This window comes from Empidonax traillii, unplaced genomic scaffold, assembly GCF_003031625.1.
Source record: "Empidonax traillii isolate 1590-97213 ecotype Southwest subspecies unplaced genomic scaffold, ASM303162v1 scaffold444:size1099390, whole genome shotgun sequence".
NCBI lineage: Eukaryota > Metazoa > Chordata > Aves > Passeriformes > Tyrannidae > Empidonax > Empidonax traillii.
Window position 1 is genome coordinate 940,051 of NW_020955637.1, and position 17,573 is coordinate 957,623.

General features: G+C 47.5%; 2 protein-coding genes across 3 annotated transcripts in view; one reads left to right on the forward strand and one right to left on the reverse strand.

Annotated features, from left to right (window-relative positions):
* The first annotated feature begins 1,630 nt into the window (after positions 1 to 1,630).
* Positions 1,631 to 3,289, forward strand: LOC114062910 (sarcoplasmic/endoplasmic reticulum calcium ATPase regulator DWORF). Its single transcript, XM_027894847.1, has 3 exons — positions 1,631 to 1,789; positions 3,002 to 3,101; positions 3,189 to 3,289. Exons 1-2 carry the CDS (start codon positions 1,777 to 1,779, stop codon positions 3,094 to 3,096), a joined length of 108 nt encoding a protein of 35 aa, XP_027750648.1. The 5' UTR covers positions 1,631 to 1,776; the 3' UTR covers positions 3,097 to 3,101; positions 3,189 to 3,289.
* Positions 3,290 to 6,829: 3,540 nt separating this feature from the next.
* The window catches only part of MME (membrane metalloendopeptidase), a 29,248-nt gene continuing 18,504 nt past the window's right edge, over positions 6,830 to 17,573 (reverse strand). For both annotated transcript variants that reach the window (XM_027894865.1, XM_027894863.1), the window contains exons 15-23: positions 17,180 to 17,260; positions 16,656 to 16,759; positions 16,424 to 16,482; positions 14,479 to 14,598; positions 14,128 to 14,261; positions 13,139 to 13,204; positions 11,005 to 11,100; positions 10,608 to 10,684; positions 6,830 to 8,224 (exon numbers count right to left, since the gene is read on the reverse strand). In XM_027894865.1, the coding sequence (XP_027750666.1) occupies positions 8,125 to 8,224; positions 10,608 to 10,684; positions 11,005 to 11,100; positions 13,139 to 13,204; positions 14,128 to 14,261; positions 14,479 to 14,598; positions 16,424 to 16,482; positions 16,656 to 16,759; positions 17,180 to 17,260 (837 nt within the window). In that variant the 3' untranslated portion in view covers positions 6,830 to 8,124. The remainder of the gene's footprint in view (positions 8,225 to 10,607; positions 10,685 to 11,004; positions 11,101 to 13,138; positions 13,205 to 14,127; positions 14,262 to 14,478; positions 14,599 to 16,423; positions 16,483 to 16,655; positions 16,760 to 17,179; positions 17,261 to 17,573) is intronic.

Sequence of the window (17,573 nt, forward strand, 5' to 3'; positions counted from 1 at the left end):
CCCTCTGTGGATGTCAGAGTGTTCCTGAGACTCTCATCATTCCACTGCCACTCTTTGTTCTTGGACAGTGCAGAGGAAAGTTCTCTGCAGATGGACACGATCATGGCAGCCTGGGGCCCACAGTTCCCACTCTGCATCTTGGACAAAAGTACTATTCCAGTAAAAATAACCAGCCATTGAATTGCATTCCCTGGGGATGTTTGAAGGCTGCCCCTCCCTGTTTTGTAGGTGTAGCCTGGACAGGTCCCTGCCCCTCCTGCTCTGCCCCAGAGTGGGCAGGGACTGCCAAGGGAGCCCTGCAGAGCAGTTCCCCTGTCAGGAACACCCCCTTCCTTGGGAGGGACTGGCATTGAACTTCCCTTATAACCAGTTCTGGCCCTTTCAAAATTAAATACTTGAGTTATAAACTTGCTTTAGGACAAGTTAGACTGTGTTGGTATGAAAAGCCAGGATTTTTTCCACCTGGTCCTGTAGAATCTGGCTTTGGCTTAATTGCTGTTCTTCAATCTGGTTATAGAGGCTCCAAGGAAGATGTGATCCCACAGCCATTGTATGAGGGGAAGCAACTCTGAATAAAGGTGATAATTGATTTTTTTTAGTGTAAAGTATTTAGTTTTTAATCAACAAGCAGATAAGAAAGAGATCAACTCTTTTAGATCTACTGAATGTGTTTCCAAGCACTGTCCTGTCTTCTGGGAGCCCACAAGAAATTCCTCTCAACTATATGAACATCCAGATTAGATCTCTCGAAATCTTCCTGTGCACCTGTTACCTGGAGTGGCTTTGGAGCAGCCAGCTCTGTCCTTTTCCAGTTCAGAAGCACGGGAAGGATCCCTGTTCCATTTCATCTCCAGGCACAGTTCTGAGATGGGACTCTGTATAAACTTGGAGAATGGCAGAGAAGGTCTCCTCCCATTCCTGAGGGAAAGCCTTTGGATCAGAGCTTGTGTGATGTTCCTCTGAGTGTCCTGCACACGGGTTCACTTCTCCACAGCACTTGGAGTGTTTGTTCCTGCTAATTGGTCAAACCCAGGATGGCTCTGAGGGATCTTCCCCCTTTGCTGTGACGGGACCTGCTGTGCAGTTTGTGCTTTTGGCTCACATCTGGCACTTGTCTCCACGGTTTTTCTCCTTTGAATTAGGGACAGTTTGCAATTATTTATCCTGTTTAGGACAAAATAATTCTCAGGTTGTTTTAGGAATATTCCTTCCTGGAGTTTTGTTGCCCACTTCCCACAGGGATGGCAGAAACCTGTGGTTGCACCCTGTACTCATTCAGGGACAAGAGCTTAATGTGCTTTGTGCAGAATGAGAGTCCTAGTGGGGCTTAGGAAAGAACTGAGAACTACAGAAGTATCCTGAGCAGGGCTTGGCTTGGGTGTCGACAGGAGAGGGATGATTGAAGATGTGGGGGATTAAGAACAAACCAGGTCCCTGTCACGCTCTAAATGTGTGGATGGTCATAAATATTCTCTGAACCTCCCATGGGGTGTTTCATGGCTATGAAGAGTCCACAAAGCACCTGTCACCCTCGCTCCTCTCCCCCTTCAAAAACTGAGCCCCCTTTGTTCCAGATGTGCAGCTGGAGGAGCAGGCAGAGGTGAGCCCAAATGCCCTGAATTGCTGCCTTTTTAGACAATTGGCTGCACGTAGCCCAAGCCTGGCACCAGGGACCAGGCAGCTGCAGCACATTCCAAATACCCGTCTATTTAAAGCATCCCGAGGCTCCCAGAACAACTGCAGAGGCAAACCTGCCACTAAACCAGCAGAGGGGGAATGGCAGAACCAGGTAAGATGCACCGAGAGATGTGAATGTAACAATGGATTAAAATGAATAATCTGAGCAATGGAGTGTGAAAATACTCAGCTACTTGTGGTCTTGTTGAAACACTATGTATTTTACTTTTCAGTAACAGTTACCAGTTTAAAAGCTAATTCTATTAACAGTTAAAAGTAGCTTGTCTTCCTCCTGTATTTCTGAATCCCACCGGTTTTTTCTTTAGTGTTTTGTAGCTGTAATTTCAGGTTAGTGAACACAATAGAACAGAGCTGTGTAAAATGAGATATGTTTGACAGCATTTTTGATGTCTCCGTGTAGCTGAGCTCTGAGCGCAGTTCTAGGTGAACGTAGAATAATTCAGATTTTAACCCCACAAAGCTTGAGTGACAGAGCAAAATGAAATTTTAATAATGAGCTTTCCATTGTAAGCAGAGCTCACTGTCTCCAAGGAGAAAAGGCAGCTTATAAAAATGTATTCTGTATCTATTGTCATTTTTAATTTACTTCACTTAAACTTACAGCTGTGAGTGTATCTGTGGTGTTTGCTGTGCACAGGTACTCAGGTAACACTGGTTAAAGGAACTTTTTAATACATCTCTAATACATCTCTAATACAGCTTCCGAAGACTTATCTCCCAGGCAAAATGACTCCCAGTTTCAGAGCAGGATTTTATCTTTGCTGTTGTGGTTCTTTATCTGTTTAATATTTTCCTGGCAGCATATGCAGATTTTCTCTCTGTGCTCTCTCCCTCTGTCAGAGACACCGTGCAGTGTCATGGAGAGAGGTTTCTTGTGCACAGCTTTAAAAGAGCAATGTGGCAATCCTTAAATTATTAAGGATCCCTCTAAATCTGCCTGCTTGATCTGAACTGTGCAAGGTGCTGTGAATAGTTTTACATAATTTATTAATCCCTTCAAAAACCTGGAAATCTCTTAACTGCAGAGAGATGTGCTCCAAGAGGTTGTAAAATGTTGGTAAGTAATAGAATTCTGCTTTCTGGCAAGAGACTGCTATTTGCAGGAAGCTGATAGAAGGGTCTTTAGAATTCTGATGTTGTACAGAAATGTATTTGTATACAGTGTCCCCTCAGTGCAGGCACTGCCAGCATGGGGATTCAGTGTCCCCTTCCTGCAGGTCCAGGCACGCTGGGACAATCCTGGATGTGTTGGGATAATTGCCTGCCTTTCTGTCACACAGCTTGTCCCTGTCTTCTCTTGCAGCCCCAGCCCCGCTGTCCCGCCTGGTTGTGCCTGTGCTCCTGGCAGTTGGCTGGATCCTGGGATGTGCCCTCATGGTTTACATTGTCTTCTCCTGATGGCAGTAAGTGACTGGCACGTGTCACACACCGCCTCTGCTTCCCTTGCTTGGCACTGCCACCTTTCAGACGCTATTTGCTTTGTCTTACAGGACAGAAGAATTTACAGTGAGGTTGATTAGAAGAACCTGGAAGTTCAACTGAGATTTCTAATGACTAAAACAAGCATAAAATGAGTTATTTTTAATATCAACACTGTAAACATGGTGTACTCTTCTTATCCACAGCGTTTCAAATGCTAATTAGAGTTCCAGGAAGAGTCACCAAACCAATTTCCCAGTTTCCAAACGGTTTGTAATGGGGTGAGTGGTTTTGGAGTCCTGTATAGGTGGACACCTGCCTGCCTGCTCAGTAGCAAACTTTTAAAATAGCTAAGGAGCTTCCAGCTTGCTAGAAACAGGCAAGGGTTAATTTCTCGTGGGGCCTGGGGAAGTATTTTTAGCCTTATTGTGGGGAAAATCTATTGGAATCTATTGTTATGAAACAAATATGTATGTCCTTCGACCAGAAAACCTCAGGCTTTTTTAGGGTTGGGAGGGCTGTTGTACAGCTGAGGGTGCATGTCATGGCTCAGCCTCACTCTGGCCCCCTGACTGTCTTGTACTTGGAGGGTTTGTCTTTCTTAATTATAGTTGGAGATAATTATATTCCCCTGATGGATAACGTGCCTTGAGAACTTCCAGCGACTTTGCCATTCAAATCAGAAATAATTGTCAGATGATCTGAGCTGCTGCATTTTCACAGACAGCCCTGAGCTTTGAGCAGGAAGGGTTTTACACTGAAGAGCTGCAGCTCTCAGAAGACAAAATCATTAATAATTCAATCCCCAGTTAAAGCAGAGAACTGACTGTGGGAGGCATGTCTGGGAGATCCCAGCAAGATGTATGTTTAAGTTAATGTGAAAAAAACCTTCATGACCCCTGATGGGGTTAAACAGAGAGAGAAACTATTTTTTTGGCTCCTGCTTACACAATTTGTATAATTTTGAGAATGTGAGGAAGGCACATCAGTCAGACATCCTGTCTCCATCTGTGGGCACTGTCTGTTGTCCTTTAGGAATGGAAACACAAACATATTTGACTGTAGTGCAGCCCTGAACATTCCTTGGCCACTCCAGCAGCCTCAGCAGCAGAACTCAAGTGTGACATTCCCTTTGGGAATTGACTCAACACCAAGTTGCTTCACCTGTGGATGAACTGAGGGTGTCCTGAAAGAGGGGGTAAACCCTGCAGTCTCTTGAAGAGCTGGAGATTCCCAGTCCCTGCAGCAGGTGAGGACCTCCAGCATCACTGTCAGTCACTGCCAGGTGAGAACATCCCTCCCAGCTCCCTGTCCAGGTGGGCTGTGTGAGCAGACACCTCATATCTCCTTTTCAGGACCAATTCCTGGGTTCCTAAGACTGAGCCCACCCAGACTGAGCCCAGCTCTGACTGACACAGGGCCAGCAGAGACTCCATAGAAACCATGTCCCTGTTTTCACATCTCAGTTCATTTACCAGGCCTGCAGGGAAACGTTCTGAAAGATCCCGTTGGCCCCAGTGGCTCTTTGGGTGTCTCACAACACTGGAAATCAAATGTTTCCAATTAAAATGTTACAGAGCTGAAATGTAAACTCTACAATCTGGTTTAGCTTTACCTGATTTTTGAGAGCAGAAAGATCTGATTTGGCAGAGCAAAACAAAATAACTTTCTAGGCTGGCTTCAGTATTGTCAGGCTGACTTGCTGTGTACAAAGGGAAAGTTCCTGCCAGTTTTGTGGAGTAATAAAAAGAGGATTATTCCAAGAAATTATGCATCCCCCACGCTCTTGGAAGCCCACGGAGTGCTCTGCAAGGTGACCTTTTGGAACCACCCTCGGACAGCCCACTGGAGCGGCTGGTCAGCGAAGCTCCCCACACGTGCAGGGCTGTCAGGGCGGCAGCAAAAGGTTTGGGGGCTTTAATTCTTGAAAAACAAAGTGAGTGTTTGGGTGCTGGGTTTTTTCTCTCGGATGCTGGTGAGTGATGAGAAGAAAACCACGTGTATTCAGATTTCTTGCAGAGCTCTGGTGCTACGCTGTTGAAGTGAGGCCACAGCTTCAGTGTTTGTCACCGTGTTGGGCTGTAGGACATGACAATATTGTTACAGGGGGATGGCTTGGGGGAATAACGAGCTGTCCCTAATGAGCTCTATCCCATCCCTGAGGTCCAGTTCTCCAGGAGCAAAGACCCCTGTACACCTTTAGGGTGGGCACCTTTTCCAAACCTATTTTCTTTCCTGATAGTAGGATGATGTTTTCTGTGATCTAAGATGATCTTTAGTGCTTAATTTATTATTCCTTGTTTCATCTCCAAAAGCCAAGCGGGAATGTTGGAGTTGCTGTTGCTGCAGAGCTGGGTGCCAGGTTTGCCCAGCGGCACAGAATGTTCTGGAAGGGGCGGGGGCTGAGGGCAGGGAATGTTCTGGAAGGGGCAGGGGCTGAGGGCAGGGAATGTTCTGGAAGGGCGGGGCCAGAGAGTGTTCTGGAAGGGGCGGGGGCTGAGGGCAGGGAATGTTCTGGAAGGGCGGGGCCAGAGAATGTAGTGGAAGGGTGGGGCACTGAGGGCAGCCAGGGAATGTTCTGGAAGGGCGGGGCCGCGGTGGGATCGTTGTCCCGAGGTCCCTCAGCCCCTGAACCCGGCAGGAGCCCCCGGGCCCTCAGAGCCGCCCTCGGGCCGTGTTCCAGCTCGGGCTGCCCGGGGTGAGCCCGGCCGGGCTCGGCCGCCCGGAGGATGGGTTCACCCGAGCCATGTTCGCCTGGACCTGCCGCGGAGCCGCCTCAGGTACGAGCCCTGCGTCGTTACCCTTTGTTACTGGTAGTGTGTCTGGAATTCTCTAATCCTGCCCCGTAATGGGCCATCAGCCCTCAGGGCAGGGAACTGATCTCTCCCGGGCCCTACAGTAACGTGAGGGAATTCCTTCAGGTGTGCAGGGACCAGCCTGCCTCTCAATCCCTGCCCTGATCCCCTGGGACGGATCCCAGCCTGCCTCTCAATCCCTGCCCTGATCCCCTGGGACGGATCCCAGCCTGGTTCTTCAATTCCTTCCCTGATCCCCTGGGACGGATCCCAGCCTGCCTCTCAATCCCTGCCCTGATCCCCTGGGACGGATCCCAGCCTGGTTCTCAATCCCTGCCCTGATCCCCTGGACGGATCCCAGCCTGGTTCTCAATCCCTGCCCTGATCCCCTGGGACGGATCCCAGCCTGCCTCTCAATCCCTGCCCTGATCCCCTGGGACGGATCCCAGCCTGGTTCTCAATCCCTGCCCTGATCCCCTGGGACAGATCCCAGCCTGGTTCTCAATCCCTGCCCTCATCCCCTGGGACGGATCCCAGCCTGCCTCTCAATCCCTGCCCTGATCCCCTGGGATGGATCCCAGCCTGGTTCTTCAATTCCTGCCCTGATACCCTGGCACGGATCCTGGGGCCTGTTCAGGTCAGAGGATCGCAGAGTAAGGGAGGATCCCAGAGGGTCCCAGCTGGAAGGGACCCCCAGGGACCATCCAGTGCAGCTCCTGGCCCTGCTCGGGGCACCCCAACAAGCCCAGCGTGTGCCCGAGTGGCCACAGAACTGATTGCAGGGTGGGTGGCCGTGAGCTGGATCCTGGGAATGGAATCTCCCTCTATTGAGCTGTGGGGCTCAGGGGCCAGTGCAGACACTTATTTGCAGAGAATTTTGTTTTATTGCTATTTCCTGTAAAGAACACACACTTGCATTTGGCTCATAATTTCAGTTTATTATCAAAATGTTTTGATCAGATGACGAACTCAGAAAGCTAAAAGGACATAGGTTTTTAAATAGACCTATTGTAGCAGTCATCTGAGGTATCTGATACTCAGTTTGGAAATGTGTTTGCTTTGATACACAAAGCAGTAAGTTCCTTTGCAATCTGCATGAGGATGTTTAATACATATCATTGCAGATTTAAAGCCTTTTACCCTCTTACTTAAAGCTCCTCCTGCCTCTTGCAATCAGCTGTGCAGCTTTCCAGGTGTGAGGACTGGCATCAGCCAGAACATGTACAAGTTACGTGCAGGATCAGACCCTAAGCACTGAGAAATCAGCCTGAAAGCTCCAACATCAGTGCGCTCTGTTGGAGGACTCAGCTCTGTAGGCTTTATCTTATTGCCCAGTACCATGCTTTACTCCAATTTCCCAGTTCTATGCAGCCACTGATAAAATATATTACAATACTTCAAGTCAAAAGTGTAGCTCAGATTTAAATATAAAAACTATGATTTATACATTACTAGAAACTTTAAAAAAGAGCAACTTCAGAGAAAGCAAGAAAAAACTTAGAAAACTGTGAAAGGGTCTTTGATCGCAATCTTACAGATTATAGGTTTGAAAATTAGATTACCTACAATTTCAGTTGGGCTGGAAAGCAGTAAATAAACTGTTGTAAATAGTGCCATCAGGTAATACACGCTGGAGTAATTAGTGAGAAGTTATTTAAGTACAGCAGGTCTTTGGACTCCTCTCTTATAAATGGTTTCAAGTAAAGATGAAAACATTTGGTAGAGCAGATTTCCCGTAACGGCAGAGGGACAAGGTGTGACAGTGGGATATAAACTGCAGTTTCTCTGTCATATTATGGTGGCTAAAGCCGTGTGTTTCTGAGCACTTCCCTCCTCCCTGGCCAGAACTGTGCTCTCGCTGACCGGTGGGAGATCTCCTGTTATCCTCTGACATCTCGGAATGAATCCCCAAAGCCCCTGGCTGTGGGGAGCAGGGTTAAACTGCAGTGAATGTTGCTGTGCATGGCCAGTGAGTTGGATCCTACAGGTTCCGTGGGGGAGAGGCAGCCAGTCAGCCGCAGCAGCCTGGGGCTGCCTTAGTCCTCCTGGGATGCTCTGCTGGGTGATGATTTGGGGTTTGCATGTTTACCAACAATTACAGTGACTACTCTAGCATATTCCCCTCGGTTTTCTTCCCTCCTCCCCTTCTCAGAATTAGCTGACAGTGTCTCTTTTCCTGGCAAGCTCCTCGGGGTGGGAGGTTTGCAGTCTGTCACCAAACGCGGCACTTCCTAGGAGGATCCATGTTGTCTTTCGTGGTGCAGGAAAAGGCTTCAGAGAACTCTGGAGAGTTCTGCAGTGATCCAAGGACCCTACAGAACAAAACAACAGCTTGTCGTTGCTCCTTGCCTTTGTTTGAAACAAACACCACGACCCGTATTTTGTAATTCGGTTTGTTTGCCTCAGTGTGTGTCAGCTCACCCCAGTGGGGAACGCCCCTATTGCTGAGCCCTGGCGCTTCATTTCCCCTCAAGCAGTGGCTCTGTTTTCTCTTTCCAGTTTGTATGGCCCTTACTGCAACCCCCAAAACACAGGCCCTGTCCCTTCCTCACAGCCCGTTTGTTCCACCTGGAAGAGGTTTTTTGCTTTTCCATAGTTTTCACTGAAGATTTTTCCAGCTACGCTTTGCTGACAAGTTCCTCGGTGAAGGGAAAACAAGACCCTGAGGTCGAGGGCTGTGGTGTAACTTGTCAGTGAATGTTCATTTACATGTTGACACCAGGCAAGATTTAGCTGAGATCCTCCTGCTTCTCTGGGCACTGTCCACAGATGTTCCAGTGAATGAGTTTCCTGGCAAAAAGACTCGTACAAACAGCGGCCTTCAAGTGAACACGAGGCCATTCCAGCTAAGGCTGTTTGATATGTGTAATTGTGAACATGTGTGAATAGATGTGCTAAGAGCTGCTCGTTCCTTCAGGAATGGGAATATGGCAGCACATACCCGTGGAGGACAATAATTTCAGCTTTAGTGTCGTATATGGATACTGGTGGACAATGATTGTGGACCAGGAGTTGTTTAAGGAACTGTTTGAGTGATTTGTGGTTGGTCTGTGGATAATCTTAACCATTAGACTGGACAGAAGCAGAAAGTGCCCGCAGAGGCTGAGGTGAAGTTCAGCACCCATTTGTCTCTGCAGGGCCAAGAGTGACTCTTGCTCCCTGATCCTGGGAGCCAGCAGTGAACAGGGGTGGCACAGAAACAGGATTATCAAAGCCATGCATTTTGGTGAAGCTGTGCTTCACTGCCTGGAAGGGCTGCAACTGCCAAAACAGGACTGTGCCAAAACACAGCAAAAAGTATTTGGGGTGTACTAAAATTCTACTTACATAAAACAGCAGTGGGACAAGAGTCCTGCTTCATTTGCTGATATCCCCAGAACTACAGGGATTTGGTACCTGAGCAGATACAGGTCAGGGGCTCTGATTGTGCGGGCTGTGTTTTAATAACACTCAGGTACATTATCTTCCACCTGCTTTTGATGATTACCTGATCAAAGGCATCTTTCTGTTAACTCCTGATTTTCCTACTGGAACAAACCTTCTCCCTGTCCAGTTGTGAACCCATTAACTAAAGTTGTACTATGCAATTAACAAGTTTTATGAAGAGCTGCCTGTCCTGCCTGGAAGGAGAAACAGCCTGCAGTCAGTTTAGCAGGTGTTAAAAGACCCATCCTACCCCGAATAATAATTAAAAAAGACAGACTGGGAGTATTGGGGACACTTCAGTAGTATGTCATTAGGCATTAATTTTGTGGGTAGGTCTTGTGTACTGAAACACTTTTGTTTTAGAGCTCTTGTGAGGCCTCATCCTGAAAATGACTTCACATTCTGAAAGTGTTTATGGTTTCTCATTAACACTCGTGTCACTCCAAACAGAGTTTACAGCCTTTCCTCCCAAGGTACAGAGAGCACAGCACAGTGTGATGTCCAAGGTACACACAGACACAGTTACACAGAGATGCTGAGCTGGGGAACTCCAAAGGCCTTGTCCTGTTCCAGGTCAGATCTGCAGGGAGGCTCTGCAGAGCCCCCTGGTTAGCACAGGGACCAGACAGGAGGGATTGGAGGGCACAAACTGCCCCTGGGAAAGATCCCAGAGAGCACAAACCACCCACACTGAGAGCCAGGCAAGGAGCACTGAGGGAACAGTCGCTGCTTTCACTAAATGTTTGAGTATGTGGGATAAACAAGATAATTCTTTGCTGAAAAGCCGTTGAAAGAAAGATACTGGAATTAATGTAGTGGATTGTATTGGGAGAGAACTCGGCCATTGTGGACGTGAAGCCTGGAGATGACTCAGCCTTCCCGAGCCAGCAGATGCTGTGCTGGCTGCACTGTTCCTGAGCCCGTGGCATTTCACCAGACAGGTCTGTCAGAGCACAAACCCTGTTATCTGCTGATGAACAGGCTGCTCTGACTTCAGATAAAAGAAAAGGTGCTGGTCTGGCCCAAAGGCTTCCACCCTGAGCAGCCACATTTCCTGCAGGGAGAGGGGCAGTCTGGGTGTCTCCTCTTAACCACCTTCAGTGTGCTCTGCCTGTGGCTGTGTGTGTTAAACCTGCCCTGGGAGGCGCAGCCCAGCCTCTGGACGGGGTCCTTGCAGGGCACAGCAAAGAGCTGGGGTGTGCAGGGTCCTTGCAGGGCACAGCAGAACTGGGGTGTGCTGGCAGTGGCACTGAGGCTGGGGGTGCTCACCTGAATTTGCCCGGGCTGTGCACGTCTGTCTTGATGGAGTTGACGGCATATTCTGGTCTGTACGTTCCACACCACACCTGCACAGGAACAGGGAGAAGCACTGTCAGCCCGAAGACTGCCCAGCAAGAGACACATGAGAACATAGAGAAAAAAAGGTGTATTTTGTTTAAAAAAGTGTGTTGTTGTCCTCAGACAGAAACACTTGGGCACAAGAAGCTCTCTGCCAGACTTAGGAGGGAAGATAAAAATCACCTGAGGAGACTTTCTCACTTCTTTGCAGTGAGCACTGCTCAGCTCTGCCAGCTCTCAGTAAGGCCATGGAAGTCAGCCTGCCCTGCCTGACTCAGTGGTAAGCTTAGGTGATTTGCAGAGCCATCAGGAAGGAAGGAACGGATACCTGTGCAAAGTTCAGGAAAAACAGCTGCTTGTGGTTCATGTCGAGACCAGGAAGAAGTTTTTCTTTTCCGTGCTTTCTCACATAGTTTTCATAGGCCTGTAGAATGAAGTGCACAGAAATGTTAAAATTTCCAGCCCAGACAATCAGAATGAAATGATGACAAGGAGGAACACGGGTTCTCTGACATAATTAATCATGGACTCCTTGGCCATCCATCCCACATGTGCCACCTTGAAGCACAGGATGACAGGGCCATTTCTCAGTAGTGTGATATCCATTATCCAATGCTGCATTTTGAAGAGGAGATTTTTCCCATTGTGGTTTTGTTGGGTTGGGTTTTCTAAGCGAGTTGCAGAAGACTTTAAAACCTTTCCACGGTAAGAACAGCTGCTTTCGTGTTTTCTGTGGAGACGTGTGGCGAGCAATGTGCTGTTCGTGTGCCACTGCTGATGAAAGATGCTGCAGAAATGTTCTGCCTGAGGTTCAGGGCCAAGGTACCGCCCGAGGAACGCCAGTCAACTGCCCAAGTGCAGCTGAGGAATGAGCAGATAGCAGGTCCATGGAAAAGGCTCTGGAAGTTTCAGCGGATAACAGCGGAGCGAGAGCCAACAGCGCCAGAGCTCTGCAAAAAAGGCAAGTGTCCTACAGGGATGTATAAACAGGAGGGGCTTATGTGAGATCCATGAAGTAATCCTTCTACTCCACTTGGCACTGGGTAGGGCTCAGCTGGAGCGCTCTGTCCAGTTTTGGGCACTGCCCTTCAAGAAAGATGTGGACCAACTGGAGACAGTCCAGAAGAAAGCAGCAAGAACAAGCAGAGGTCTAGCAAACATGACCTATGAGGAAAGATTGAAAGAATTGGGTTTGTTTAGTCTAAAGAAGAGAAGTCTGGGCCTTGAAGCATGTAAGTCTTCAAATATGTAAAAGGTCACAGGAAAGAAAGGAGCAAGGAGCGGATTGCTCTGTCTGCACTGTGGGAAGCGACACCGGAGGGTGCAAGGAGGCAGCGGGACGGCTCCTGTGGGGTGTCTGCAGGACACAGAAAGGGTTCATTCCACCTGCTGGAGAGGGCATGGACTACAAACCTCTCCACATTCCTTCTGGACCTTTTTCACTATTCATATGAGGTCCTGATAATTTTTAATACTTCTGACCTGATTTTACTCTGGCTACTCCCATTCCTTTCAGAAGGAGTATCCCCTTTCACGGCTTTGCACTTGGCACAAATGTTCCAGTAACTGAAGATCAGACTAATCTAAAAAGCCTCTTTTAGGCTTCCAGGTCATTCTTCAAACTCCCATTAATATTGTCTTTGTCCTCAAACGTGTTCATTTCCAGTGAAGGAGGTTGCTGAGGGCTTTCCTTGCAGAAGCTGTGCTGGTAACTTGGAGTGTGAGTTGTGCATCCAGCGGGCTCTTTGTTGAGCCGTGACAGCTTTCAGTCGTCACGGTGTTCAGGGAAGAGAGGGAGGATCATGTTGTTAGGTTTGCAACCATCAGCTTTGTGAATAACAAGTGATGGAGAAGCTGCTCTCTTCCAAACCACGCTCACAAACAGAACCTGTCTCTGTGGCTGTCAGTCTGAAAGCTGGCCAGTCTGGAGAGTCCAGTATCTGCTTCAGGAAGAGAGTGGAAGGAGAGCCAAAAAGCACCCAAGCTCCTGTGCAAGGCTGAGCACAAGGAGCCCAGATGCCCCTGACATCTTTGGATACCTGTGCAAGTTGAACAGCAAAGTGTTTCACGTTTATGGGGCAGAAGAAAGCCATTCTGCCCCTCCTTCCTGGCATGAAAAAGCTGGTGAAAAAGACAGCCAGGGGCAGATGGATGCTGGGTATCAGCATTTCAGTCAGGTGATGGTCCAAGTGGGATTCAGGGAATGTTTTCATTCTACACATTCTTTATTCACAAAGGAAAAAATGAGAAAGAGTGCACTAGGAACAGGTAATATGTAGCCTGACAGGATTAACAGGATGAAAGAAATACCACAACTAGCCAGTAGTTTCAACCCTGCCTTGATGGGTCAGTAGCTCTGGTCGTGTCCCCCACCTAGAAACTGTGGTTCTTCTTCAAAGGCTCTGAACCAATTTTCCTAATCTCTGACAGTTTCAGCTGAGATAGAAAACTGGATTTCTTACCTTGTATGCTTGTCTCACACCCCCGTTATCAGCAATGTTTTCTCCCAGTGTGTTGATTCCACTGAGCTGTAACATAGAAAGGAAAAGTACAGTTTTCTGAAAAAACAGCTCATTCAGGAGCACCAAACTGTGCATTCTTTACCTTCTGAAGGCAAGAATTCCCTTAATATCTGAAGGGTTGGCAGATTAGCTCAACATCTCTGAAAAGTCTTTGTCTTCCTTGTCTCAAAATCCATGTGGATACTGTTGTTTCCCCTAATCCTCTCTCTTCCCCTGCAGGCAGCTTTGTATGCTCTGTGTCTGTGTTACCCAGATTCTCTGCTGCTTACTCATTGGCCACTTATTGTTCCTCTTTTCTCCCTGTCTTTAATCTTCAGTTCCTAGTACAGTTCCAGTTACAGGAAGTGGACAGAGTTTGTCCAGTCTACAGGAGAAATGAAAACCAAATCTCCAAATAGCTGAAATTATCTGCTAATGGACATCAGCAAACCTGCTAGAAGGTATTTTCCAGGGTATTAGGCAAGTTAGGTAGCTTTTTGGTAGCCAGATACATAGCAAATCTCTATTTAGCTGGTATTCCTAAGTCAGCCAAATATCACTAAAGATGATGAAGCTTTGGAAATGGGGAATCTCTGATTTTGTTTGTTAAAAATCATATTTTCAACCTTTAGCCCACCGTATTGGGTCATGATAGTCAAAGCTGCAAAATCTAGAATCATACTGAGGTTGAACTTAATATGTGAAAAAATGTCAGAAAAATATGTTGAAATTTTCTGCTCTGCTTTTACTGGCCTCTCTCCAAGTGCCAACACTGTAACATATGGGTTAGGGAAACCTCAGGGCTGGGAGTCTGATCTTCTCCCTGTTCTGGGTGATGGAATATATTGTCAGGCTCTAAAAAAATAGGCGGTAGAATTGAGAGAATTGCTTCTTGTGGCTTCTGTTTCCCACTTAAAGCAGACTGGGAGTTTCACATAAACGTGACGTACGTTCTGTCCCCCGGCCAGGTCCCAGGAGAAGTTCCCATACTGGTACACCATGCACTGGGACAGCTCCTTGAAATTTTGTGCTGACTCCTCAGTCCACCAGTCCACCAGGTCTCCATTCTCATTAAAATTTCTGCCTGCAATAATACAATAAACAGAATTATGGATACGGGCAAAGAGGGTTCGGTGCAATAAGGAGGGGAGCGAGTCAGTGAGACCCTTTGGACTGTGGGTTGGGAGAAGAGTGCTGTCATGCCCCAGAAATGCAGATCTGATGTTCCATGTGGACACTTGTCTGTGCTCTCTGGAACATGTGAACCCCTGTGCTCTGAGTGGCTGTGGCTCAGCCCTTACCGTTGTCGTCGAAGCCGTGGGTGATCTCGTGCCCGATGACCATCCCTATCCCGCCGTAGTTCAGGGACTTGGGCTGGGAGGCACTGAAGAAAGGGGGCTGCAGAATGCCTGCTGGGAAGACTGCAAAAAACACACACCACAGTCAGGGCCTGCCTGTCACTGGGGACACACCACTGTTGGCTTCTGCCAACTCCACGCTGTTCCCGCAGATCCAACAGCAGCAGGGAGGGAACTGGCACCTGGGATGGCTGTGGGACAGCAGGAACGGAGCAGCAGGACTGCCCCCCTCCTCACACACTTAAACCACCACCAGCTCTTGCTTTGTTACTGTTTTACTTTGCAGAAAGAGCAGTTTGTTCCAATTCACATCACTTGGCGTTCTCAGCCTCCTGTCTCATCATTAAATACACCTCACAACATCATGAGAAGTGGGAGGGTGTTCCCCTGGAAGAATAAATTATTTGATCATTGCCTCCATCACAGATCAATCTCAGAGACAGGAATTTATTCCACTGGAAATGCCAGTAACTCCCACTAGAATCAATAAAAATAGGCCAAGCTGGTGATGAGAGAAGTGGAACAAAGCGGTTCTTCTCACCCACTTCTGTGCTCATTTTTCTAGGCTTGTAAGAAGCAATTCAGTAAAAAAGAAATCATGTTGCAATTCTGATCTTTTTATAAATGAAGAATAGTAAAATACTATAAAATATTCTGTTCAGTCTGTATCTCCTGCCTTTTCCCTGCACCTCTGCCCAGTTCAGTTCTAGGGGTTTCTTCAAGAAAATTGGTAAATAATAAACAGGTTAGAAAAAACCCAACTGTGCTGTGCAAACTGCTGCCACCGCAGTTCTGTCCCACTGCTGGTTTGATTGGGACTAGATATGCTGATGTTTTGATGTTGTTACCAGAAAGCAGTGACAGCAGCAGGAGTGTAAGTGCCGTGGTGTGTGCTGGGCTGATGGAAGGGAGGGATCTCTGGAGCACAGGGTCAGGGAGCTGCTGGCTCTGGAAGCACTGCCAGGGTGTGGGGATGTGCTCAGAGCAGGGGGTGCTGACCTGCACCCCTGGGCTGGGGTTCTGGCAGCTCGGGGGCTTCCTGAGGGTGCGAGTGCTGATGGAGCCGTATCAAATGTCACAACAGGGCTCTAAGGTTCCTGCACAGCATGCACACTGCTCCTCAGAGACGTTTCTCCAGCCTAAGGCTGGCTAATTCAGACATCACTCTAAAGATCAGCCTGCTTTAATTATCCCCTGCATGCCATAGTTAAAGGATGAGGTCAGGATTTATGGCTCACATTAACTGCCAGTCACCAGCTTCAGTCTCTGATCGCTATGAATTACTGAACAAACCTCCTTCAAGCAAAGCCTTCGGAGCAGGTTTTTGTGCTGAATGCTCACATCAAGCAATAATCTCGTTTCCTTTCTGCGCAGGGCCCTGCAGGCCAAGGGGTTTGCATCTTTGTAGCCTTGTTTTCAGGAGCTACACCTGGCTCCTGGTACCTCGCTGAGGGCTTAGAAAGGACCCTGCAGTCTGGGATGGGAATGGCAACACTGCAGAATGGAGATGCCACAAGTATTGAGAGGCATAATTAATGCTGGGAAATGTTTTGTGACTCTTGCAAGACTCGCAGCTCTGTGAAGGGGGCCGGGAGGGTTCACAAGAGGAGAAACCTCAGCACCTCCCCGTGGTTCTGATCTGTAGCTAGAATGGATATTGGTTTATTTCTTTAAAGGCAGTTTAATGCTCTATTCTATGTTGAGTTATTTTTAACCGTGGATGGTTTTGGACAGGCTGACATTAGAAATCTTTATACTCAAATTTATAATATCAGGATTGCGTCACTTCTTAATTTTAAAGACACACAAACACATACAGACATACATACATATAAAAACAATTTGGCCATTTAAATCTGTATCCCACTGGTATGTTGGTAAATCTTACCTATCTGATTTCTACTTGCTGAGTAAAAAGCATTGACAACAGCAGCTCCACTTATCCACCTGGTAACACCAGAAGAACAAAGTTAGAATTTCAGTTCTTAATGGCAGAGTTAATGATTACTAGAATAAACCTAGAAACCATGAAACAGAATGGCAGAATAACTGAGGGTGGAAGGTACCTTCTCCTGGGCAAACTGGATAAAAGACTAGACACAGTGTTATTAAATACTCACTCCTCTTTGTCCACCTTTTCTCTGAGCTTTTTCAGCCTTTTCTTCTGGGTAAATAATAAATTTTGAATAATGTTTTCAAAGTATTCTTCTTCTTTGTAGTTCAGCTAAAAAGAAAGGGGGAGGAGTTAGAGGTGGTGTTACTATTTGGAATAAAAGCTACATGGATCAGGGAAATGTAGCCCTAAGCATGATGAGCTGAGGAACACAGTCCTAAGAGTATTTTTTGATCTGCAGTTAGACCTGGCTTTACAGTGCTCTGCTCTGCCACAGGGTCGATACTGGAGCTGGATATATGGTAGCAGCTGAATATTTTTTCCAGAGCTCTCTATTCCCTCTTTGTATTCCTAGTTGGAGTGGAGTTCAGCAGCTGCTGGTGTTGGCCTGAACCTGTGGGAGCTGGCTGCCTGAGAGCAGTAGCTCCCAGTTTGGTGAGCTGGAGCAGGCAGGAACCCCTGAGTGAGTTGTGTTTGCGCATCCCTGCAGCCAGTGCTGGGCTCTGCAGAGCTGGGGGCATTGCCACTCACCTCCTGGTACTCACTGTTGAGCTTGTTGTCATCTGTCACGATCTCGTCGGGGTAACCAATCCTCTCTCTAATGGCTCTTGCCTGGGGACAAGAGAGTTTGATACCCAGAGCGAATCCAACCATGACTTGAATCATTCATAAATTATATAATAAAGGCAATATGGAAGCTGCTGCAGGAACCACAGCATGTTAATTATATATAGGGTTTGTTTACATTTTTTATTCACTGAAAGCACCGGTTTGTGGCTGCTCCTGATAGCTGGTCAAATCACCAGAAATCATTCTTTCCCATTTTCAGGATTGCTTTCCTGTAGATATTCATTATCTCCCTCCCCCATAATTACTGATTGCTGTTTTGTGTGCCTCTCTGCATGGAATCTGTAGGCTGCTGTGC